We start from the raw sequence: 24,842 nt of genomic DNA on the forward strand, positions 1-24,842 counted from the left end.
TCAGAGGTCCATAGCAATTCCCCCCACTCCCACTACTAATCATCTCTCAGGCGCCTCCCCAAAACTCTGTTCAAGTAGGTCAGGCTCGTATTAAAAAGTAATAGCTACGCCACATTGTAGAAGCTTCAACACCTTGTCGCCCCACACACATAGAGTCCTGAAGTAACGACTATATATTACCTAAAATTCTATTTAAACAGTTCTTATTTACTATTACAGGTGGTCCCTGACTTATGATGGGGTTACGTTCCGCGAAACCCATCATAAGTCGAAAATATCGTAAGTCGAAAATGCATTTAATACACCTAATACACGTCTCTGCATCACGGACTGGGAGATGCGGATTGCTGCCGCTGCCCAGCATCGCGAGAGAGTATCGCTCTGTAATTCAAAATTTGAAGTACAGTTTCTATTGAATGTTTATTGCCAGCTCACCATCGTGAATTCAAAAAATCGTAAGTTGAACCATTGTTAAGTCAGGGACCACCTGTAGTCGGTTTGTATCCTTAGTCAAGTCAGAGTTACTCTTAGAAGTGGAGGGGTAGCAAAGTCAGTCTCCCCTGTTGACTCACCTGAAATCCACTTACCCTGGCTTTTCATGTTACGAACAGTTTAGTTACGAAATTTCCAAGATATAACGATTTTCCCGTTTTTTTACATTAATTGTATTTCCTTATCGATAATTAACTAAACTAGCTAAAACGGAATTCAGCCGGAGTTTATCTGCCAAGTGGACAAATGGCAGTAAAGAGCACCCAAATGAAATAAGGGAATGAGAACCCTTTTATTTAATTCTCTTCCACTGCTTCTTCTCCTCTCTGCTGTTCCTGAGTGTCAGCGATCGAGAAGAAGACGATGATCCCTGTGCATGTTTATGGGATGAATCAGCCAACAATCAGCACTGAATAGAAATTTGTGAAGACAATGTTTTTTTTTTTATTTTCATATGAAGTATTTTTAATTTTGGTGTATCAAGGTTAATAAAAACATCTAAATACATATCTTAAATTTCTTTATATGATAGCTATATCTGGGGCTTATATGACCAGCAAATAAATAGAGGAATGTCTGTGTAACCTTTACTGATTGCAGCTTAGGATAAATGTGATTTTGGCATTATGAACAAAATGAGTTACAAATTTCTGCTTGCAATTGTTCTTGTAAGGTGAGGAGCCAGTGTACTGTTCATATGGCCTAGTTCAGGCACTCTGTGGAAACTCAAAGAAAGTGTTGGCGGTTTGAGTCCATTACTGAGTTACGTGCATTATTTTTTCCTCCAGTATGAAGACTGATGGATGTCAGGAGGGGGATGTTTTTTTCCCTTTCTTTCTATGTCTACAAGGTTTGTGGGCTTTTTTTTCTCATCCTCTGACAGCTCTAGTGTATTGCTCCTTCTCTTACCTCTCAAAGACAGGCCATCATCCACAGTTGTGGAAAGTAAATAATTCACAAGTGGGTGGCCACAAAGATAGAACTTATTTTTTTCCCCTTACGCAATAAACTAGGGACTTACACTCAGCGGCAGGGAAAAAAAAAAAAAAAAGTGCGCTTAAAACACTTCTGTTAAATTTATAAGAACATACTGCAAAGCTAACTCTATAAAAGTTTTACTAAATCACACAGTGGCAGTTGATATGGAAAAGAGGGGGGAAAAATGCACAAAAAAGCACCGGTGACTCGGCGGCACGAAAATTTATTTATACAAGAATTCTAAAAAAAGCTCAGTAGACGTATGCTTGTCTTTCAATATACGTTACAGTATTTTTCCAACACCCTGCAGGTCATCAATTTTCACTCAGTTACAAAGTGGGAAACATTTTTTTTCCTTCAACCTTTAGAATTTATGGACACCTTAATTTCATGCACTGAGGTTTTTCCTCCATTACCTACCAGAGCAGGCAGTGAAAGGGGAACCCAGAAACATTTCACTAAAAGGGTGCTGAATTCCATTACACTGTGGACTCCGGCCAGTGTTATTTTTTAATCATTTTTTTGGACCGGGGACGGCGTGTCAGGTTCGGAAATTTGCGTGAGTGACTCAGTGAAATTTTATTAAATTACTGCTGCACGTTAGATCACTGATGGAAGCGATACGGACAGACGCCATGGAATCACGGTGTCACCGCCATGTCCGCAGCGGGCTCGAAAATCAACTGGTTGACATAATGGGGGGAGGGAGGGGTGATGCGTGAACAGCCGATGCTGCATATCTATGCGTTCGATGTCTTTGTCCAAGGCAAATTAGACTGTGAAGTCTTACGATTATAAAAGCTACTTACAATTATTTACCCATTTGCAGAGTCGGGTCATTTTTAACGTGCTGAGGAATTATTGCTACAGAAGGTGCGGGATCTTATGGAAATATTGAATAAAGTAAATTCGGGACAACAGTCACAGCTGTAATTGTATTTTTCTGATGTGAAGTTCAACCGAGGATGCGTTTCGGCAGCAGCATCATCAACATGTACAAACATTAATGAAACATGTTTGTCCGGTCGGGTGTCTTGATCTGTGCCGTTCTTTGTTCGATGATTTCGCCCGTTACACACAATGTGAGGCACGTGACATTGTGTTTTTCTTATTAACTTTTATTCTATTAGTTCAGAGTAAGTAAACCATCAATACAATTGCCCTTTGTTCACCCGGGTGCTTTTACTAACGGATCACGAATCTTAATTTCATTTTGTCTGCAGAAAACTCTCACGTTCGCGCAAGAAGACGTGTTTCACGGCCCTTTCAGCGTAGCAGGCTTCCGCGGGTGTCCTGCAGCGATAAAGATTCAGCGGAGGAGACAGAGCGGAAAAATTGCTCGGTGAATAAGAGATAAGAAAGCAACAAAAAACAGAAGTGTACAGCATAGGGCCAGTGATCCTGTCTGTTTATATATATATATATATATATATATGTAACACAGTGGCTGGTTATTGCTTCTGAGAATTGTGGATGGCAATCCCTGGTCAGAGATGTGTCCGTCTAACAACCAGCATCACTGCACTTCCTGTCCATTAAACTTGGACATTGTGTCCAAGGGTCACTCTGTCCCTTATGTTCCTCTACCTGCTTTCTGTCATTATAAGCAGAGAAGGCTACAGGGCTTTCTGCACCGATGCACTGTATTGCCTGCGATACTTGTCAACAGAAGCTCTTGGGTTCGAAACTCAGAGCTATGCAGGGCCAGCGTGTCCGTCAAAGTTATTCCCCGGCAGCGGTAGTGGGGGGGCCTATCGGGTCGCCCAGTCCAGTCTGGCACTTTGTGAAAGGTCTCCATGATCCTCCTTCTCATTGCCCCTGGTGAAGAGGTGAGGGCAGGTGCCTGTGTACCAGGGTAAGTGAGACAGGGGATAAGAGGGGATTACAGGTGGTATCAACCTTGAGGGGCAGTGTTTACACATGATCACACTGCTAATTCCCTAGTGAGGGGAGAGCTGGTTAGTCCCACTAACTGCCTAGAGCTCTCCCCCCTACTGCGAACCACTCTTTGAGGGTAGTAAGGTGGGGTAGCAGAAGGTAGCTTAGCTGTCACGTTGCAGTCTGAAGATTCTTGGTTGAAACCTCACTTTTCTCCACTTGACTATGGTTCTTGTCCTAAACTGATGACAATTACTTAGCTGTATAGATGGATAAATCAGTGTGAAGTTACTTACCTAACATCGCATGTCACCTTGGACAGAGGCATCGGCTAAATAAAGATTTCGAAGTAAGGAATATCTAAGAGATTTAGTCAGTGGGTCCCTACTATTGTTACATACACACGACTGAATCTGCTTGTCCCAAGCAGGGTCAAGACTAACCCAGCAACACAGGGCGCAAGGCCAGAGGGGGAGGGGACACTCCCAGGACAGGATGCCAGTCCGTCACAAGGAACCCCAAGTGGGACTCGAACCCCAGACCTGAAAGAGAGCGGGACTCGGCCAAACCCGCTGCATCATTGCGTTCCCCCTTCTATTGTTATTTAGAAAAAAATTTATGATTTTCAGTTTACTGAGTTTCTGAGCGCGTGAAATAAGAAGGTCGACATTTTTGTGTCCGCGTGTAAATTTTGAAAAACGCGCCTGGAGCAAAGGACTGTGGGAATATTAGTCGCGACTCTCTCTTTTCTGGAATTGCCTTTTTATAGACACCCTCACAAAGCGTTCATAGATCGTTTCCCCTTAAATGAGGTTTAAGCCGCCGAAACGACTCGCGGCCTTTATGTACGCTCACCGAACCAAACAAATCCACTTTTTTACGCCAAACGCCACGCTATTCTTCAGGCGGAACCACGGGCCAAGCCCCAGCAAACTCAGTGATTTACATTTTAATTTCCGCACCCAACCTGACCGCTTCCCCGTGTGATTTCAGTCAGGATTCAGTGAAACGGGATACCCCGATTCCTGGCTCTGGAATGTCCTGGTTTTGCAGATGGGGCTACAGAGGAGCCATGACTGGAACATTACCGGCAAGCGAGGAGGGGTTTGACCCCACACCTCCATGGGATTCGAAACGCTTCGATTTTCTTTGAGACAGTTTTCCAGCCTGCTTTTCACACATTGGTACCAAGGGCCTTGTGTTGCTGCTCTATGAAAGTGCCTCCAAGTCCTTTGCTTCTTAGCAGGTCGAAAGGCATTGCCTGCACTGCTGGGGAGCATCCCTAGGGGGCGCCAGGATTCGAACCCGTCACTTTTCTCTCTTATCTGGCCAGTTCAGCAGATTGCCTTGTCTCTCCCTCTCTTTTTTCTCCCTTCATCTTTAAGCAGCATTGTTTTTATTGATTTTTACGCTAGATTTCACGTTACATTTACATTAATGTATCTGGAAGATGCTTTTCTTCGGTGACGCACAGCGAAACAAGAGCGCATAAACAGCCAACAAGGAGCTTTCAACACAGACGCGCAAGCTCCCATGCGTACACAGATATCGGTCACGGCCAGACATCCAAACGAGGACGCAGAAAGTAATCGGACTTTACAAAGGGACATTAGACGGCTAAATTATCATCGATTTCACACAATCCGATACTGGGGGCCATCAAAATGCGGGAACGGTTCTTGCTGAAGTGCACTCCTTTTTGGCCTGTTGGATGGTTTTGCTGCATAGGGGAATCCGTGTAGGAATTTAAATTCACCTTCGCCTCCCTTTGTGTGGATCAAAGCTGCTTTTTTAATCACGGTGAAATATTGCGAGAGAGCAAAATGAAGGCCGATAAGATATCCTCCCCGAGGTTGTGGAAATATTACGGCGCATTCGGCGCAGCTGATGCGCCTTTCCCGCAGTAACTGATACGTTCGTTTAGTTACGGCTACGCTGCACGTCAGGACACTGTCGGCCACCCTGCCCCGCGCATCCGGCTGAGGTCCTCATCAAAGTCGGAGATCTGGACCAGCTCCATGCGGCCCATTCCTCATTCCAGAGGCCTTGCTGGGCGATTCGCTCTTAGAGCCAGCACCGCAGGGAGGTGGGTGGGTGGGTGGTCGGTCGGGCGCATACAGACCGCAGGCAGGACGAGGCTCATCAAATATGGATGCTTGCTTTAAAGCCGGCCCATCATTTTTTAATGAGGCAATAGTGTGTTCATAGTGGGAGGCCCTCGCCTGTGGCCCTCAAATGCGCAATCGTTGCAGCCCCTGCGCAGGCCCCTTGCAAAGGCACCAGGCTTATCCTGGCAGCAGCCTGATAAAGGAAATGGTCAGTATGTTCCAAAATTAAGCTTTACTGTGCTTTTACCTTAATGGTTTGCTCTGGATCATCAGTAAACAGGCAGTCAGCACTTTTAAGAGTTCAAGATATTGCACACCAACACAAGCTGTTTGCGCTTTATTAGTCTGTCTATATTCTACATTAAACAGTCTGTCTTTATTATACATTTTTTTAATTCCTTCCCTGAAATTATCTGTTGTTCTGTTTAAAACATTTAAAATTAGATGTTGACTATGGCCAATGGAACCTACATAGCCTAAGAGTTTAAAAAGAAGTAGTGATTTACATTTAATTATTTTGCAGACACTTTTCTCCAAAGCGATTTCCAGTGAACTTCATATAGTGTTATCAGCCCACACACCTTATTCACCACGGTGACTTACGCTGCTAGATACATTACTTACACTGCGTCACTCGTCCATACATCAGTGGAACACACTCTCTCTGTCACTCACACACTATGGGTGAAGATCATATCTTTGGAGTGTGGGAGGAAACCAGAGCACCCAGAGGAAACCCACACAGACACAGGGAGAACATGCAAACTCCACACAGACTGAGTGGGGATTGAACCCACGTCCTCTCGCACCACCCAGGCGCTGTGAGAAAGAAGCTCTACTCACTGTGGCACCGTACCACCACGATTTCGGTTATTTCTCTGCAACTGAAGGACCTGGATTTGAATCTTTACTCCTTCCATGGCACCCTTAATCAAGGTATATTCCCTGAATTGGTGAAGTTCCCCTACTGTTTAAATGGGTAAATCATAGGCTGCTTTATGTACAAATCTGCCATTATAAGGAAAGGAGTCAGTAACAATAAGTTACACTAATAAACAGGTTTAATTAAATAAATATTGGGAGGGGTGCAGTGGGGTTGGCTGGGTCCCACTCCCTGGTGGGTTTGGGGTTCGAGTCCTGCTTGAGGTGCCTTGCGATGGACTGACGTTCCGTCCCCGGTGTGTCCCCTCCCCCTCCAGCCTTGCGCTGTGTGTTGCCGGGTTAGGCTCCAGTTCGCCGTGACCCCGCTTGGGACAAACGCTTTCAGACAGTGTGTGTGTGTGTGTGTGTGTGTAAATAAGTATTATAATTACTCATGGTACTCAAACTTGCAGCCTTTCAGTTACAGTTCCACTGCATCGCCTGTTCAGAGGCTCACACTGAGGGCTCCAGGCCTGAAGGAGACGCCGGTCTGAAAACAAGATATTTGTGTTCTCTCATGCGGCTGTCAGCCAGGCCAAAGGCACAGAGAGGTCAAAGGGCACCTGATAGTCCTTGTCTGGGGGGGGGGGGGGGGTAACAGGACCTCACTTGCTCCCGACGCATGGACATCCTCCCTGTTCGTTGTGCCTCTCCGTGTCGCAGGGTCAAAGGTGACGACACCTCAACTCGTCGTGCGGAACGGTTCCGCCTAAATAAAGCGAGCGTGTTTACGAAGTGCCGCCAGGGACCGCAGGGGGGAAAAGAAAGGAGGCGTGGCGACGCGAGCGGGTCCCCGTGCGCCCAGCAGAAGCGGCGAAGTCCACCGAGAATAGGGGCCGCACCGGACAGGAAGCTTTCTTCTGAGCCGCGAGCAGCCCCGCCCCCTAGCAAAACAAACCGCGTGGCAGTCGGGGGGGAACGGCTGCCCGGCTTCCAGCCGCACCAGCAGCGGGGATGAATAATTGAGGGGCGCGTTCTGTACTTCTGTGAATTTTAAAGCCGCGCTCTGTGGAGGCACTAAATGGCAGAGGAGAGGAGAGTGTGAATCATTGATGAGCCGCTTTTATCCACTTGATTCAGGTCGCTGTCCTGGAGGCAGGGATCACAGGCGAATAGATTAGCCCCCCAAACCCAGCCCGCCCCCCCCAACAAACAAATACATACCACACTTGAGCCACATGGCCAGAATAAGTATCTCTTTCCTCCAAACAGCCCAGAAAATCTAAAGAAAGCATTCAAAAAAAAAAAAACCCTAAATATAACTGAAAATATGGCCAAGGCCAGTTTAACATGTAAATATTTTAGTTTTAATTGGACTGGATTTCTCTCTCTCTTACTCGCTTTTTAAATCACTGAATTTAATTCTAATTCACTGCAGCCAGGAGTAAATCACCAGGATTCTGGTTAAATTCACACTAAAACAATAAACAAAACTGCATTAACGGCAGACGGAGAACTTAAACACATATACACAAATACTGACGCGCAGTTTATTTGTTTTATACTGCAGTTGTCATAGCAACCATATTCCAGCAGCTTCCTATAAATAACATAAACAGGAAAATAGTCAAAAAGTAGCAGGGAGTAAAGGACTAACCAACACAAAGTTCAAGAGGTCAGGAGGGAAAAGGGTCTGAAAGAGATGAGTTTTGAGTTATTTCTTGAAGGCTGGAATGCAGTTCAACTTTACGATAATAATGTCTCGTTATACCGTATTATATATCGTTGTTCTTTACGCTGTTCCTTTCCTCCGTTCTGCAGAGAGCTGATGCCCAAGACCCTGGAGGGCCAGATCACCATGGAGAAGACCCCCAGCTACTTTGTGACCCGGGAGGCTCCGGCTCGTATCTATGCCATGTCCCGAGACACCAAGCTGATCGTGGTGGTCCGGGACCCCGTGACGCGAGCCATCTCCGACTACACGCAGACGTTGTCCAAGAAGCCCGACATCCCCACCTTCGAGAGCCTGACCTTCAAAAACCGGAGCACGGGCCTGATCGACACCTCCTGGAGCGCCGTGCAGATCGGCATCTACGCCAAGCACCTGGACAACTGGCTGCAGTTCTTCCCCATGCGCCAGATCCTGTTCGTGAGCGGGGAGCGGCTGATCCGCGACCCGGCCGGCGAGCTGGGCCGCGTGCAGGACTTCCTGGGCCTCAAACGCATCATCACGGACAAGCACTTCTACTTCAATCAGACCAAGGGCTTCCCCTGCCTGAAGAAGGCCGAGGGCAGCAGCAAGCCCCACTGCCTGGGCAAGACCAAAGGCCGGACCCACCCCAACATCGACCCCGAGGTGGTGCGGAGGCTGCGGGACTTTTATAGGCCCTTCAACATGAAGTTCTACCAGATGACCGGCCGTGTTTTCGGGTGGGACGACTGAATACGGTGACCGGGACTTTTGACTGCTGGGCGAGGAACGGGACCCAGGCACATTTTCAAAGCCATATGCCTCCGTTAAAATGAATAATCGACACGCACCAGATGATTGTGCACTCTGGTTAACCGGTCACCGGAGCTTGGCCGCACGCGTGTCGGCCTGGGAAGCGATTCGCCCCGCCGCCGCTGTGTCGGGACGGGATCAGGTCCGATATCGGCCAAGAACAGGAGCGCTAGTGTTTAAAGCACCAGGGAGGTAGAGGGATTTTGCCCTATCGGTGCACAGCAGCCTCCGTTCCAAAGAGTATTGTGCAACAGCAAAGGATATGCAACAATATCCACGACAGAGTGGGCATCTGTTGTGGAATTCCACTGTGAGCACCAGGGGGTCCTGCTGCAACCATTCGTTTTTTTCCGTAATCCAAGCATATGCACCTACTAATAAAGCGAAGCTGAAAAAGTGTATTGAACATTGAAAAATGTATTTTTGAAAGATATTTATTGAAAAAAGTGCACACGTGCAGTATGTATATATCATAATTTTAAATGATTCACCGCTGTTTTATTCACGGATTTCATGTGCTATTTTCCCATAGAGATTCTTTGTTTTGTTGTATGTATTTTTTATTTTTGTTATATGTATTTTTTCATTTCTGAAGGCAAATTTCAGTTAAGGGTTATTGGTTATTGTTTGCACTGATGGCCTTTTTAATTTACTGTTTAATTGACTGAGACTCCCGTTACCGAAAATCCTGGCTAACGTTCCAGAGACTCCTTAACCTCCAGGTGATAAAGTGAACGTAGTACGAGAAGTAGGGACAACCTTGGGGACGTCCATCGCCGTAACCCTTTGTTTCCCAGTTTGACAAAAAGCAGAAGCATCCATTCAGAAATCAGCGCTTTGTTCATTATATAAACGTTCGTTATGCAATTATGTTAAATTTGGCCCGTTAACTAGAAAATTTTGTTCCGGCGTTTTCTGTCCATTTCTTTATTTTATACACTTTTAATAAAATTGATTGGGTTTTTATAAATCCTTGTGAACTGGAACATCTTTTTTGTGCACACCTCAGACGGTCAACTTGAGCTTTCATTAAAAAAAAAAAATAAGCCAATAATATTTTCCCGCTTGCCACAGACAGTTCTCCTCTCCAAGACGTTTCCCACAATGCACTGCATGCACGATGCTGTTCCTATCTCCCCTGCTGCACCGTCTGTGTTTTGTCTCTGCTTATCTCAGGCCGCCTCAATGCCAGGATGCTCCAAGAGGCTGAGAGGATTTCCGCAAGATGCTTTTTTCCCTTTAATCTGAGGACGAAAGTGATGTTTTTCCAAAATGCGTGGACCCAGAGCCAGCCACACTGGCAGGGGAAGGGGAGCCGACTGGTTGCCTAGTATCCTCCGGCTCTTCTGGGGGCGCTGTGCAGAGACAGGACGCAGAAAGCCTCGAAGCTCTGGAGATATGCACCAACCACTGGGACCGCCAATTCCTGGAATGATTACCTTTATTTTCCCATTTTAATTATGTCCAGATTCTTCTGAAGATGGAGACTACTACTGTATCTTTAAAACCTGGAATTAATCAAAAGGGATGGAAGCGTGAAATTGTATGTTGTGCCAGATACCTTGGATGAGAAGGCCTTCCAAGTAATAAACAAAGGAGAAAATGTAATTATAGGACCCGATCTTGCAATTACTAGGGGATGCGACATAGCGGTTTTCATACGTTGCACATCTCAGCCATAACCTGGTCTGATACCGCCTGTGTAACATCCATAGAATCTGCCCATACCATCGTGCTCTTCACAGCTTCTGGTCCAAGCCATGGCGATATCCCACCTGGACTATTGCAGATCCCTCCTGCCTGCTCTTGTGCCCTGTGCAATCAAGCCTCTCTAGCTGATCCAGAATGTCACAGCATCCATGTCCTCCTGTTGCTTGTCACTTCCTCTGTGATGAAGGTAACTGATGTCCAAGGTTGATGAGGCCAGGTGGACAAAGGCAGTCACCTGTGATTTGCGCAAACAAGCATACACTCTGTTCCCCTCCATCTGCCAGCACCCAAAGTTGCCAGAAGGGCAGCCACCCTGCAAGTGCACTTTGGTGGATAACACTCAGTCACATATCAACCCGCACCCCTTATGTTGTCCCTCGAGACCATTGTCCCACCTGACCGCCACCACCCCCTCACCCAAGTTCCAAGAACGCTACAGAACGAGAACATCACACTTGATGTACTCTGCACGAAGCACGCGCTCAAAGACAAGGCTTCGCCCCACAAAGCCGTGGGGCAGAAGAAATCAGTGTAAGGGTACCGTTTATACCAGGCCATCTTTCTGCTAAGCACCGCAAGCACTGCATTTTCCACAAGACTCCTCTTGGCCACAATCCATAAAGATAAACAGTGTCTTTCTCCCACATACTAGTCCATCCATCCATCCATGAATCTGCCCGTCCATCCATCCATTCATCCATCCATCACCAATGATCAGTTGGCAAGCTCAGAGTTGTGGATGTCCAGAGCCTATCCCCGAGATAGGGTATGAGGCCGGGAACACCGTTGATCCGATGCCAGTCCATCGCAGCTGCACACCAGTGAAGACTTTTCATCCATAAAACGAACATTTCAGACCCTCCCAAGAAAACAATGTTGCTTATAAAAAAAGGAAGAGCACCACAGCCAACTGTTGTCTCAATCTTTATCACACCATTGTCACACACATTGTCTGAACTGCTTGTCCCATTCGGGGTCGCGGGGAGCCGGAGCCTAACCCGGCAACACAGGGCGTAAGGCTGGAGGGGGAGGGGACACACCCAGGACGGGACGCCAGTCTGTCGCAAGGCACCGTAAGCGGGACGTGAACCCCAGACCTACCGGAGAGCAGGATCCAGTCCAACCCACTGCGCCACAGCACCCCCTCTCTTTATCGCACCATGTTAAACAAAATAATGGTGGCAAACATATTTGTTCAGTTTATCGGAATTTGAAAACGGGAATATCCCACAAATCCAGCACAGACTAATCATTTCACATGGCATTTTTCATTCATCATTTCGCACGATCGCTTGCAGTTCTCTAGCAGTTTTGAGTGTTTCTGCGTGGGGTTAAAGAAAACGTTTTTTTGCAAACGGTCTCAAGCCGCGTTGACATCATGCACATGCTGCTCAGTGTACCAGTCCCTCCAATCAGCCGCCGAGACCACGTGACACTTTAACAGAAGAGGCGACGGAAAATGCACTTAAACGCGGGCCGAGAGCCGGGCTTGGCTCCGAACCCATGCCGCTCCACTCTGAGCTTTCGCTCCCAGAAGGAGTGACAAGGGTCTCTTCAAACGGTGGCTAATTGGCCCTGAGAGGTGATGAAAGCCTTTCTCATGTAAAACTCAAATTTTCCTCCCCTCAGATGAAAAGCAGGGCAACGGCAGTCTAAACAAGCAGGCTGGAGAGAGCAACCCCTAGGGAGAGAGTGCTGCTCTAGGGCCGCTCAAGGAACCACTCTCATAATGGCAGCTATGGAATTCCTCCGCACGTCCACCCTAGAGGACAGTCATTAAAAAAAAAAATTCTCTGCTCCCATATTCCATGTCAAAGAAAGCTGAAAAACTGAACTTCCACTTGGATCGTTCAATATTTTCACAGATGTAGGGCTGGTAAAGAGGATCCTCTGTAAGTTTGGACTAATAAGTTAATTAATCAGTCTATTGGTTCCAGATGGAGTCTTTTACTGGGCAAGCAGATCCCAGATGTGGCCACTACATCTCCCGCTCCCTTTCTAGGTTTCTCATTGTTGGAGTGATGAAATGTTGGATGCATTTAAAAACAAACTTGCGAAAACCCGGTTTTAAGTTTTGCTGTGTACCACGATTGGGCAGCATGGTGGTGTAGTGGGTAGCTGTGGTGCCACACATGTCCTGGGCTCTTGGTTCAGATGTCTGCTTCAATCAAGCTCAGTCTGTGTGGAGCGTCTGTTGGTTTCCTCTAGGTGCTCTGGTTTCTGCTCATACTCCAGAGACAAGTTACAAGTGAATTGGTGACTAAGTTGACTGTAGCGTGTATGTGACGGACCAAAGTGTGTATGATTGCCCTGTGATGGACTTGTGTCCCATCCAGGGCGTACCCCGCCTGACACCCTATGCTTCCAGGATAGGCTGCAGACCTACTTTTTGGGCAGGTTGATACACAAAAAAACCTGGAACGCTATAGGGAATTTGAACTATTAGCTCACACGAAATGACACATGACAATATAACCTGTCGAGTTTAGGCGAAGCGGATGCCTTTATCGACTCGTCAGACATTAAACCCAAAAATCCCCTGATGATGATGATTATAATGATCAGGAAGATGATGAAGATGGGGGGTGTTTCACAGACAAATGAGTGCCAATCACACCAAAGTTAGGGAGAAGGAATTTGTTTCTGGAGTAAGATTAAAAAAAAAAAGAAAAAAAAAAAAAAAAAGAGCCCATCCCTCCAAAACAAATGGCTTTAAATAAATAAGTAATCAACTATTTTTCCCATCCAGTGCACAGTTTTTATTTGGCTCATGAATAAGTCAGCAGGCTCATTGTTTACCTGTTCTTCCACCCAGCCCCCGGGCCCCGTGTGCTGCTGTGTTCTCATACACAGTCAGCTTTGTCACGGCCGTCTCCTCCGGGAACGGATGCGTCTTAAACACGGCTGCCTAGCGGTCTCACGCACGCACACACGCATGCACGCACCACACCTACCGAACAGCTTTGTGTTCGCACACGCAAAAGCTGAAACTTACTGATGCAGACCGCAAGCATCCATCAACAGTGAGTCTTGCTTTCAGAAATCCATTGTTTTTTTTTTTTTTTTTGTATTTCTCTCTCTAAATAGCTAGGCAGACCATTCTGTATATTAAGTCCATTTTATTCTATATTGTAATTACTTTTACTAAAAATTACCCATGCTTGCAATCCCTGATTAGTCTTATGTGATGGGAATTCATTTACCTGTTACTTCTCTCCAGATTGACTTATGTGAGAGTTTTATACTGGAGAGACAATAATTGACCAGTTCATACAGCTGGGTCTTTTTTACTATACTAGATTAAATTAACATTTATTTATTTAGCAGACACTTTTCTCCAATGAGCTCTATGTAGTGTTATCAGCCCACACGCCTTATTCGCTACGGTGACTTACACTGCTAGATACACTACTTACACTGGGTCACTCATCCATACATCAGTGGAACACACTCTCTCTGTCACTCACACACTATGGGGGAACCTGAACGAGTCTTTTGAGTAGGGGAGGAAACCAGAGCACCCAGAGGAAATCCACACAGACACAGTGAAAACATGCAAACTCCTATTAATTCAGGATAAGTACCTTGATGAAGGAAAATACAGCAGGGGTGGGATTCAAACCTAAGTCCTTCAGCTGCAAGGTGGTGGCTGCACTCACGCTGTCACCTATCCCAGCAGGAAATGTACTGTCTTATAATAATAACTACAGACCATCTCTAATTGCTTGTCACTGGACACAGCAGTCTGGAGCCATTCTTGGAAGTACAGGGTGCAAGCCTAGTCAGGGTACACCCTGGATGGGATTCCAGTCCAACACATAATATAATTGATATTTTTGACCATTTTCCCCACCAGCAGGTACTTTTATTGGTACAAATAAGGTAAACATCTTACTCAAAATACAGCATGGTCCCTTTGCAGACCACACTGAGCAGCATCCAGGCTAGAAGTCAGTGCCCTTCACCACTTGTTACCTGCTATTACCTCCTGTCTGTCACTTGACAGATTATCATGAAGTTTTGCAGCAGCTGCTGTGTGTCTAAAAGAAACTAAACCTCACCAATTGGGTCTAACACTTATAAGCAGGGAAAACACTTGCCGACCTCCACGATTCCCTGTTCCGCTGGCTTGTTGCTGCTCTTATCCAGTACTCTGTACCATCAGACCCAATTACCAGCAGAGATAATGAGCAATAGCTGCTGCCCCTTGGGGGTTACCAGAGAATGCAGAGGTGATATGGTGAGAGTATTAATAATTTACAGCATGTGAGGAGCAAGATGGGGTGGAAAGAGAGAAAACAAATGAGAATAATTCTCACACACACTTCAATAAGATAGACGGACTGTGTGTACCAGCAAAGGGTGTAAAACTAGCTGGTTTTCAAGGGTTTGGGAATATTATACATACCACAAGGTTTGGGGGACATATTGCTGGTCCCTGCTTTTCTAACCAGCATCTAAATGAGTTGCAGAGCTACAGGTGTCACAATACAATTAGTGCCTGATTTACACCTGATTTTGCAGGACAGGTGACAAACTCACAGTAATGACTTCAATAAAGCAATTAGGAGCTGAGAAGAAAGCAGGAACAGCCAGTCCTTCTGCTTGGCATCTCAACTTAATTCCTTTAGTAAATTAAGTTGATGTGTAAGTGGCTGGAGTGTAAGCAACACTGTTGAATAAGGCAGCTTAATTTAGTTTTTCCCCATCTGTAATGTAATGATGTCAAGATCTGTGCCTAAGACCAGCACCTGGCAGATCTTGAGTGACATGTGGAAAAGGTCCTCAGATGTACTGATGTATTCACAAGAACAAAGACTGGAATTCTTTAAGCAATGGTGATTTCTGCATGTTATTTGCTACTGGGATGTGAAAGCTGGGCTTTAAAAACAGGACAGGAAAAAGAGAGATTCCTTTGAATTTAAGTTCGAGGATACCGCACATGGTAAGGAAAACAAATTCATGGATACTGGATGAAATTCGACTGGAACTCTCATTAGTACCACAGATGATGAGAAGGAGATTGTTGTTCTTGTCAAACACATTTTTCTAAGTTTGTATTCTCTCTAAATCTTGATGTTTGGAGAAGTCGAAGGAAAGGAAGAGGACAACCAGGAACCAGTTGAATGGACTCACGGCGACAATGGACGCAACGGTTTCCATACTAAGGGCACAGTTGGAGGACAGAAAGTCTCTGCAGACACTTTGTGGTTGCCAAGAGTTGACATCAACTCAACAGCACTTGAAAATAACAATTTAACGATTAGGGACTGAGTCTCCTGCACGAGCCATGTACATACTAGGCCTCCCACTCACTCGCTGGGGACAACTCAATGGTGAAATGGTGCGTCACAGAGTTACAAGAGAGCTCACAGCAACACAAGGGTGGGTAACAGCAAAACAGGGCCGTGCCAAAATGGTTTTAAAAAGAAAAAGCCGGCTTCATCCCAACGGGCAGCTCAGAGGCCGTGCCAAGTTGCTTACATCATTACAGTCAAAAGAATCAGATAGGAATGCTCTTGTTTAGTGTTTATGGAATGTAATATGGCATTACCATTAAATGTGTGCCATATATGTCTGGTCAATGTTACCTATAATAGTTTACAGCAGAAGAGTCCTTCCAGACATGACAGCAGAACTGAGGTATAGAATTAAGGGTACCGGGAAAGGGGGTAAATATACTCCCTCTGAGTCCTGGAGGGGTGGATTGAGGAGAAGAAAGCCCCAGTTGTGTTTCCCTCCAAGGGTACCCTCCCAAGCTTGGTTTATTTCCCCCCTGCCAACCAACCACTGTTGTAAGGGGCAACATGATCCAACTCGCACATGCTAGCTGGTGTATACGCTGGACCACTTTTGTCATTTCGCTTTATTTTCTTTTTTATGGTGACAAATGTCTCCCCGTGGGTCCCATTGCAAGAGCCCTGCTGAGATTAAGACCATTTCAAATGACTTTTATTCCACAGGAGTGGCTTTCTTCAACCTAAGGGTGTTGCTGTACGTAAATGCGTTTAACACGGTGAAGATAACGGACAGGGTAATTACATTTAGTTGGTTCACCCCATAACTCCACTTCTGAGACATCGGTGACATTAAAATGATAATCTGGATGGCTTTAGTAACTGTACACATTCACCAACAGTACATTTGCCGCTCCTTTTGGGCTTTATAGCGCATCTGGCACTAACACAAATAATTATCTAAAGGAAAGGATTAAATGTGAAGATGGTCTAAATTGAAATATCTGTATGCTATAGGTACATTATAACCCTGTTGATATTTGTGCAGTGTAAGGCATTTCGTTGGACACAGACAAGTGTAGGGTCATGATATCACCATGACTTTAACCAGAAGCTAAGAAAGGATCTGTCGGTTCTCGGTCTTGGCGCCATTGCGGTGGAACGAATTCCCTCTGTCCCGCGGAACTGCAAAGTCCATCCCAGAATTTAAAAATACCATATGCTTGATGATGTAATGCACTTTTTGTCTTGTTCTCTGATGGGTACATCGCTTTGGAGAAAAGTGTTTGCTAAATGAATAAATGTAAATGTAGGGTGAGCCAAAATATTTGCATGTTCACAGCACAAGGGTAATATTTACATAATAATTGTTTTGAATCAGACCAAGAATCACAGCTCAATGCGAGACATTATGGTCCCAGAAGACACATCATATAACGTGGAAACGTGGGGATGACCTCTTGCGGGTTTTAGAGAAAATACATTTCATTTTTCAGGTAATGTGACAGGGTAACAAACTACCCAGGTAAGTACTTCCACAAAAACAATAAAGTTATAACCCTGTCCTGCAGACACCTTTATAGGATTAGCTGGATCTGTCCATGTGTTCCAATAGACTCTTCACAGATTCTGATCAAAATCACGGTGAAATCTCACCTAGAATGTTACAGTTTCATCCTTTCTGGTCGTCTGGCATCTACCACGAAGCCCCTTCATTCTCCAGAATGCTGCTGTTGTTTTGACCTGCCAAAGCACCCCCATGTACCTCCTCTCTTTACCTTTGTTTTCCTGTGGTTGTCCTGAAAACGTTCAAGACTCTGGTTAAGGCCTATAAGACAAACCAAAAATCTGCAACTTGATACCTAGAGGACCTGCTCATCTGTACACCTCAGTAAGAGCACTACGCTCCTCCATATCTGGCTGCTTTGTGATCCCACTCACAAGGATTCTGCAGGTTCTCAATCCTGCCCAACTGTGGTGGGACAAACTCCCTCTATCCTGCAGAATGCCAGCATTCATCCCAGCATTTAATAAGGGTCTCAAAACCCAGCTCTTTTGACCCGTTTCTCTATATTTCTCTCTCGGACCCTTCATTCATTGTAGGTCCCTAGACAAAGTGCTCTGGTCACATACCAAGGGCTGTGTTTGTATAGGCAGCATGCCTGGGTCAAATCACTACTGTGGCCTCATGTGAACAAACCCGATAGCTGTGTTCTCTTTCAACACTGCCTCCAGGCCCTCCAACCTCCCCACAAAGCACAGTGGCCAGTGGTGTGGCCTGAACCAAGGCAACGATGACAAACAACTTGCAGGGGTCAGTGGGCACGATGGTGTACCTCTTTCAGCAAGAGCAAGAAAATGGGTTCCCACCAGTAGGGATTGGTTTGCTTTTTTGTTTCCTGCACAGTAGCTGAGGTCACTTCCCAAGGGCCCAGTAAGCTAGAGAGTTCAACTGTGGGTTCATTCCTTCTACTCGCCACCCACACCTGTCGTACACTATGGAGGTCCTCAACACAGATCCCTGTCCATGGCCCATTGTAATCCCTAACCACCAAGCTCAAACTCCCATCCCACAGGGCCTTGAGAAAACAGATCAATAATCACTCTTGCACTTTCAAACACACCAATTCCTCAGTCGGAGGCCTAGTGCTGTGGTCAGGTCATAGGCTATCATTGCAAACTGGCATTATAACCGCAATCCAGTCCATAAAGGAAATACAATATGCAGAACTAAGAAACACTGGATATATAGAGTCCTTCATTCCATCTTTGTGTATCTATACTGCTTGTTTCTATTCTAAATGAGCCATGTGTGAAGATTCACAGTGCACCACGGAAACTGAGTTTCACACCAACCTGACCACCACTCCAGAGAACCCCTTAACCTCCCACAGAAGCTTTCACTACATTATACAGCATTGATAAATCCTTCCACTGCTTCTCAAGATTGTTTTAAGACACCAGACATTGGGTAGTTGTGGTCAGCTGCTCAGTTTTTAAATCGATTAATTATATTATTTATTAATAAATGAAGCTACTGAGAGATGGAGAAATGACACAGAATCTATCTATCTATCTATCTATCTATCTATCTATCTATCTATCTATCTATCACTGAAATCACTTATCCGCTCTATGGTACAGGTTTTAAGTATCTTTTCCCAGTATGCTTTTCCCGGTACTTCCTCTGACTGGAACCCCTGTTTCCCTCCCAATCCCAGCTCCCCAGCCCCAGAACTCTCAGCATCCAAATATGCCAGTGAGAGCAGCACTTCTGTCTTTCGTGAACTATGAAGCTATCTAAATACATGGCCATTTAAAGTGAAATAACTGTTAAAATTTTTCTCAGTTGATTCTGCCATCAGAGAAAGCAAATTGTGTAATTGTTTTAATGTATTTCATTAGGGGTTTCTTACAACTTGGACGCCCACTTAGGCTCATAGCTCTTATGGGAGAAAAGTGAACTGATACAGAGACATAAAAATTCTTGTGGTATTTGTAATATTCACTGCAGGTAGGAAGAGGAAGGAAGACATGGTAAAACCCCAGTCGGTCGCTCTTCTCTCCGCAGGAGGACGGTTAATGTAGCGTGCAAGGACTGAAGTGCATTGTGGGTAACCTGCAGCTGTGCCAAAGGACACGTCCTACTACAGCACTTTGGAGGCCTTTGCCTTGCAAATCTGGCTGAGCTGCCGGCATATGCAAACGGCAGCTGCTATGCAGAGACATTTCGGAGGAAATGCACGCTCTCGCCCCTTTCGGGCACTTGCGTGTAAAGTAGGATGGCAAGAGGGGTGGTGGGTCAGTTCCCTAATGATACTTCTGTGGTCAGGTTTTTCAGAATGGCCTTATGCGTACACACACATAATGACACTTGTTATATGTATATGAATTGGTGAGTTCAAAAGCAATTCATTTCACTGCCTTTGGGCCTTGAGGATATGCTGTATGGCAGCAATTATTCAGGAGCAAAGTAGGGCAGTGGGGGTATGCAGAACCTGACTTTGGACTCGTTATAGATTTATTTACTGTCTTATCGGACTCCGGAGTGACCAATCCTGCTTTTTGAGAACAAGTGAGCGAGAACCCGGAAACACGTGTCTGCACTGTTTGCATTATTAGTGCACAGCAACAGATTCCTGGGGATGGAAAAGTTTAAAAAAACTAAACTAAATGAAAAAGTGTCAAAGGAATGTTTTAACGGCAGATGCAGAAGCAGCGTAATGAAGTGTGTAAGTTTTCAAGTTGGCACTGAATAATTAACGTCTGTCGACTCCTTTGAAAGTCATTACGGCCGACTTGCTAGGTGCGTTGCTTAGGGGACAGGAGGACTGGGGACTGGGGGAGGGGGGAATGGAAAACACTGCGAGGCTACGAGCAAACAGACCAGGTCAGATACTACGGTGTCCTGTATGTTTATGACAGCGCCGTTATCCTCTCAACCAACTGGATGGTGTGCATCACTTTTACATTCTTACTAGGAGTAATTGCTGAGTAACATAGTACTGACTGACCGTGTGTCTCACTCAGGACAAGACAGTAAGCAAGGTGTACAACATGTCTAGTATGAGACAGAGTTCCACAAATGGATCTTCATATATCAGCTACAATATATCTCACTCGAAAGTTTATACACAGTATCCAGCACCAGTCAAAATTTTGAGTGCACTTGCAGGAAATTCGCTTTTCATAACTGATAAGGCTGTTAGTTGTGTTGTCTTTCACTTTCCTTCTTAGCCAGATTGTAGCGTCCGGACGGGAGTCCGACACGGACGCGCGTTGCTATTACGTCCAAACACAGACGAAATATATAATGACTTCACGTGCAGTGTGAGGTTAGACGTGTACGGTGCGTATTGTAAGACACTCGGTGGAAGTGAAACAAGAAACACGAGACCAGGAAACACACACGGTGTTGGAACTACGGTGAACAGTGAAACGCTAATCTGTGAGTCTGACCGCAACCCTGAGACGTGACGAAATACCGGACAGGAACGATGGACCAGGACTGAAGAACAAGAGGCAGGAACTGACGGGACGGGCACTCGGGACTGGAACATGCACACCTAGGAAACAAACTGAGGGAACAAGAGACTACCAATCGCCAACGAAGCACAAGAGAACTGCTGATTAAGAATCCGCGACTAGTTCTGCTCCGCTGGCTCCTTTTATACCTCCATGTCCTACGAGACTGTGAGGTGATAGGTAAGCGTTAGCTAGCGGCACTGAGTGGCGCCGCCTCTGACCAGGAGGGGCAGTGACCCCGTGGGATGTGACAGTACCCCCCCCTCCAGGGGCGGCTCCAGCCGCAGAACGCCGGCGGGTAGGCGGTCGCCCCCGCCGTCGCGGAGCAGGCCGATCTGGATGACACTCATGGAAGTCCTCAATAAGAGCTGGGTCCAAGATGTCCCGTGCTGGTACCCAAGACTGCTCCTCCGGCCCATAGCCCTCCCAGTCGACCAGATAGTACAGCGTACCCCGTCTCCGTTTGGAGTCCAGGAGGGCCCTGACGGAGTAGGCAGGAGAACCATCCACATCCAACGGTGGAGGTGGAGAAACTGCTGGGCTCTGCAGGGCGGAAACACAATGGGGCTTGAGGCGCGAAACATGAAACGTGGGACAGATACGATAATGCGAGGGCAACTGAAGACGGTAAGAAACCGGGTTGATCCTCTTCAGGATCTTGAAGGGGCCGATGAAACGGGGGGCAAGCTTCCTCGAGGGCAAATGCAGTTTGAGATCCTGGGTGGACAACCATACTCTCTGCCCTGGCTGGTACAATACAGTCCTACGCCTTTTGTCGGCCTTCTCCTTTTGGTGGGATACCACCTCCTGGAGACGGACATGTGCGGATTCCCACACCGACTCACTCCTCTTGTACCAGTCGTCCACAGCTGGCAACCCACTGGTCTCCATCGTCCACGGGAACAGCGGAGGCTGGTAACCGAGCACACACTGGAAAGGAGTTAAGTTTGTGGACGAATGGACCAGGGAGTTCTGGGCGTACTCTGCCCAGGGGAGGTATCTGCTCCAATCCGCTTGATTCTGAGCACAGTAACTCCGCAGGTAACGTCCAACCTCCTGGTTGAGGCGTTCCACTTGCCCATTAGACTGTGGATGATAACCAGAGGAGAGGCTGACTGAGACTCCTAAGCGGGCAAAGAAGGCCTTCCAGACCCTTGAGGTGAACTGGGGTCCCCTGTCCGAGACGACATCCTCTGGCAGGCCATACAGCCGGAAGACATGTTGGAACAGCAGTTCCGCGGTCTCCAGGGCTGTAGGTAGACCTTTCAGAGGAATCAGTCGACAGGCCTTGGAAAAGCGATCTATGACGACCAATATGGTGGTGTTTCCATCAGAACACGGAAGATCAGTAAGGAAGTCCACCGCTATATGGGACCATGGACGGTTGGGAATCGGGAGTGGCTCTAAAAGCCCTGCTGGCAGCTGCCGTGGGACCTTGGCCTGGGCACATGTGGTGCAGGCAAGGACGAAGTCTCGTACGTCCTGTTTCATGGATGGCCACCAGAAGCGTTCAGCGAGAAGCTTCAAGGTTCGGTTGACCCCTGGGTGTCCTGTACTTGGACCATCATGGGCCCAGTGTAGGAGCTCGGACCGAACAGTGGACGGGACGTATTCTTTGTCTTGGGGCTGCTCGTTGGGACCGGGTTCTTGACGTTGGGCTGCTTGGATATCGTCCAATAAAGCCCAACGGATAGGAGCCACAAACTGCGTCGGGGACAAGATGGTGTCTGGTGGGGAGAGCTGAGGCGATACCTCGAACAAACGGGACAGGGCATCGGCCTTGCCGTTCTTGGAGCCAGGACGATAGGTCACCGTGAAACGGAACCTGGTGAAGAACATGGCCCACCGCGCCTGTCTGGAATTGAGCCTCTTTGCCTTCTGCAGATACTCCAGGTTCCGGTGATCAGTTAACACTAAGAATGGGTGCGTAGCCCCCTCTAACCAATGTCTCCACTCTTCCAAGGCCATCTTTATGGCTAAGAGCTCCCTGTTTCCTACATCATAATTCTGTTCAGTAGGCGACATCTTGTGTGAGAAGTACGCACATGGATAGAGCTTCAGGGGACTTCCCTGGCGCTGTGAGAGCACTGCCCCTACCCCGGCCTCAGAAGCATCAACCTCCACAATAAAGGGCAGTTTGGGATCAGGGTGCTTCAGGATTGGGGCAGAAGTAAAACGCTTCTTTAGGTCTTCAAAGGCCTGACTCGCCTCAGGAGTCCAGGTCAGGCGCCTAGGGGCTCCTTTTAACAGAGCAGTCAACGGGGCTGCAACGGAACTGAAGTTCCTTATGAAGCGCCTATAGAAATTCGCAAAACCTAGGAACCGTTGCAGGTCCTTTACTGTCTTTGGCTGGGGCCATGACAGAACTGCCGAGACCTTCTGTGGATCCATCGTGACCCCGTTGGGTGTTAGGATGTACCCCAGGAAATCCACAGAGTGCACATGGAACTGGCACTTCTCCCCTTTCACGTACAGCTTATGTGCTGCCAGCTTTTGCAACACCTCCCTGACATGTCCAATATGCTCCTCACGGGACCGAGAAAAGATCAGGATATCATCCAGATACACTAATACTGAGCGATTAATTAGCTCTCTGAGTACTTCATTAACAAAAGCCTGGAATACGGAAGGTGCATTCGCCAGGCCAAAAGGCATGACCAGGTACTCATAATGGCCGAGGGCGGTGCTAAAAGCGGTCTTCCACTCATCCCCTTCCCTAACGCGAATCAGGTTATATGCGCTCCTAAGGTCCAGTTTCGTAAAGATGGTAGCACCGGAAACCTGTTCGAGGGCCGACGTGATAAGAGGCAAGGGGTGCGGGTACTTCACAGTAATGGCATTTAGCCCCCGATAATCAATACAGGGGCGCAAACCCCCGTCCTTTTTCTCAACAAAGAAAAAGCCAGCGGAAGCTGGAGAGGTAGACGGCCGGATGAATCCGGCTTCTAGTGCCTCCGTTATATAAGCCTCCATTGCCTGATGTTCAGGTTGAGAAAGAGGGTATACCCGCCCCCTAGGGGGTGTAGTGCCCGAAAAAAGATCTATAGCACAATCCCAAGGTCTATGAGGAGGCAGTTCTGCAGCCTTGTGTTTGCTAAACACCGCCACTAGATCTGCATACTCCCTTGGAAGCTGCAGGGGCAGATCTGCATTAGGGCTCTCTATGGATGTGGAGTTACAAGACGTCTCCAGGTGTTTGGGACACTGCTGTCCCCAAGACAGCAGTTTCCCCTCACTCCAAGAGATAATAGGGTCATGGGTGCATAACCATGGATATCCCAAAATAATGGGGTTATCAGGGGACTTAATCAGATAGAACCATATCTGTTCCTTATGGAGTGGCCCTACCTGCATAGTAACGGGCTCTGTGCGCTGTTCTACACGCCCCGACCCGATTGGAGCGCCATCAATAGCTTTAATAGCCAGGGGTTTTGGGCATCGGGCACAGGGCAAGCCCCAGGACGCGGCCATATCATGATCCATGAAATTCCCTGCAGCGCCACTGTCTACCATAGCTTTCGTCTGCTGCTGCTGGAAACCCCAGGATACTGTAACTGGTAATGTCAACAGGGAGGTATGGAGAGATACATCACTCACCAGTAAGTCGGTCCGTTGGGGTCCACGGGGTGGCCGCACTGGACAGGAAACCTGAACGTGATCCGCAGCTCCACAGTAAAAGCACAAGCGTTGCAGAAAACGGCGCCTCCTTTCCTCCTCTGTCAAACGCCCGTTACTGAGTCGTATTATTCCCTGTCTGACGCACTGTTCTTCAAGCCCTGCACAGCTGACAAGGTTGCGTGCTTGAGCCGGCTCACTGTCCACAGGGCTGTAGGGCACCTGCTGCCCTGGCGGCGTCGGGGTCCGGCTGGACCCGGAGTTGCTCCGGTAATCCGGCGAGAACTCCTGAGAGAGTGGTCTTGACAATCGGGGGCTGGATGTCTTCTCCACTGGAGACCAGGAACGCACCTGAAAACTCCTGGTGCTGGGGAAGAACTGTCTCTCTGTCTTTCTGTCTGGGCTAGGGGGTGACTCAGGAGAGTAGGGCCCTGG

General features: G+C 47.1%; 1 protein-coding gene across 1 annotated transcript in view; it reads left to right on the forward strand.

The window, feature by feature from the left end:
- The window catches only part of LOC108930179 (heparan sulfate glucosamine 3-O-sulfotransferase 3A1-like), a 35,544-nt gene extending 26,784 nt beyond the window's left edge, over positions 1 to 8,760 (forward strand). Inside the window, exon 2 of the mRNA XM_029254232.1 lies at positions 8,139 to 8,760. Coding sequence (XP_029110065.1) covers positions 8,139 to 8,760 — 622 coding nt within the window. The remainder of the gene's footprint in view (positions 1 to 8,138) is intronic.
- The last annotated feature ends 16,082 nt before the right edge of the window (positions 8,761 to 24,842 follow it).

Source organism: Scleropages formosus, chromosome 1, assembly GCF_900964775.1.
Source record: "Scleropages formosus chromosome 1, fSclFor1.1, whole genome shotgun sequence".
NCBI classification, from domain to species: Eukaryota; Metazoa; Chordata; class Actinopteri; order Osteoglossiformes; family Osteoglossidae; genus Scleropages; species Scleropages formosus.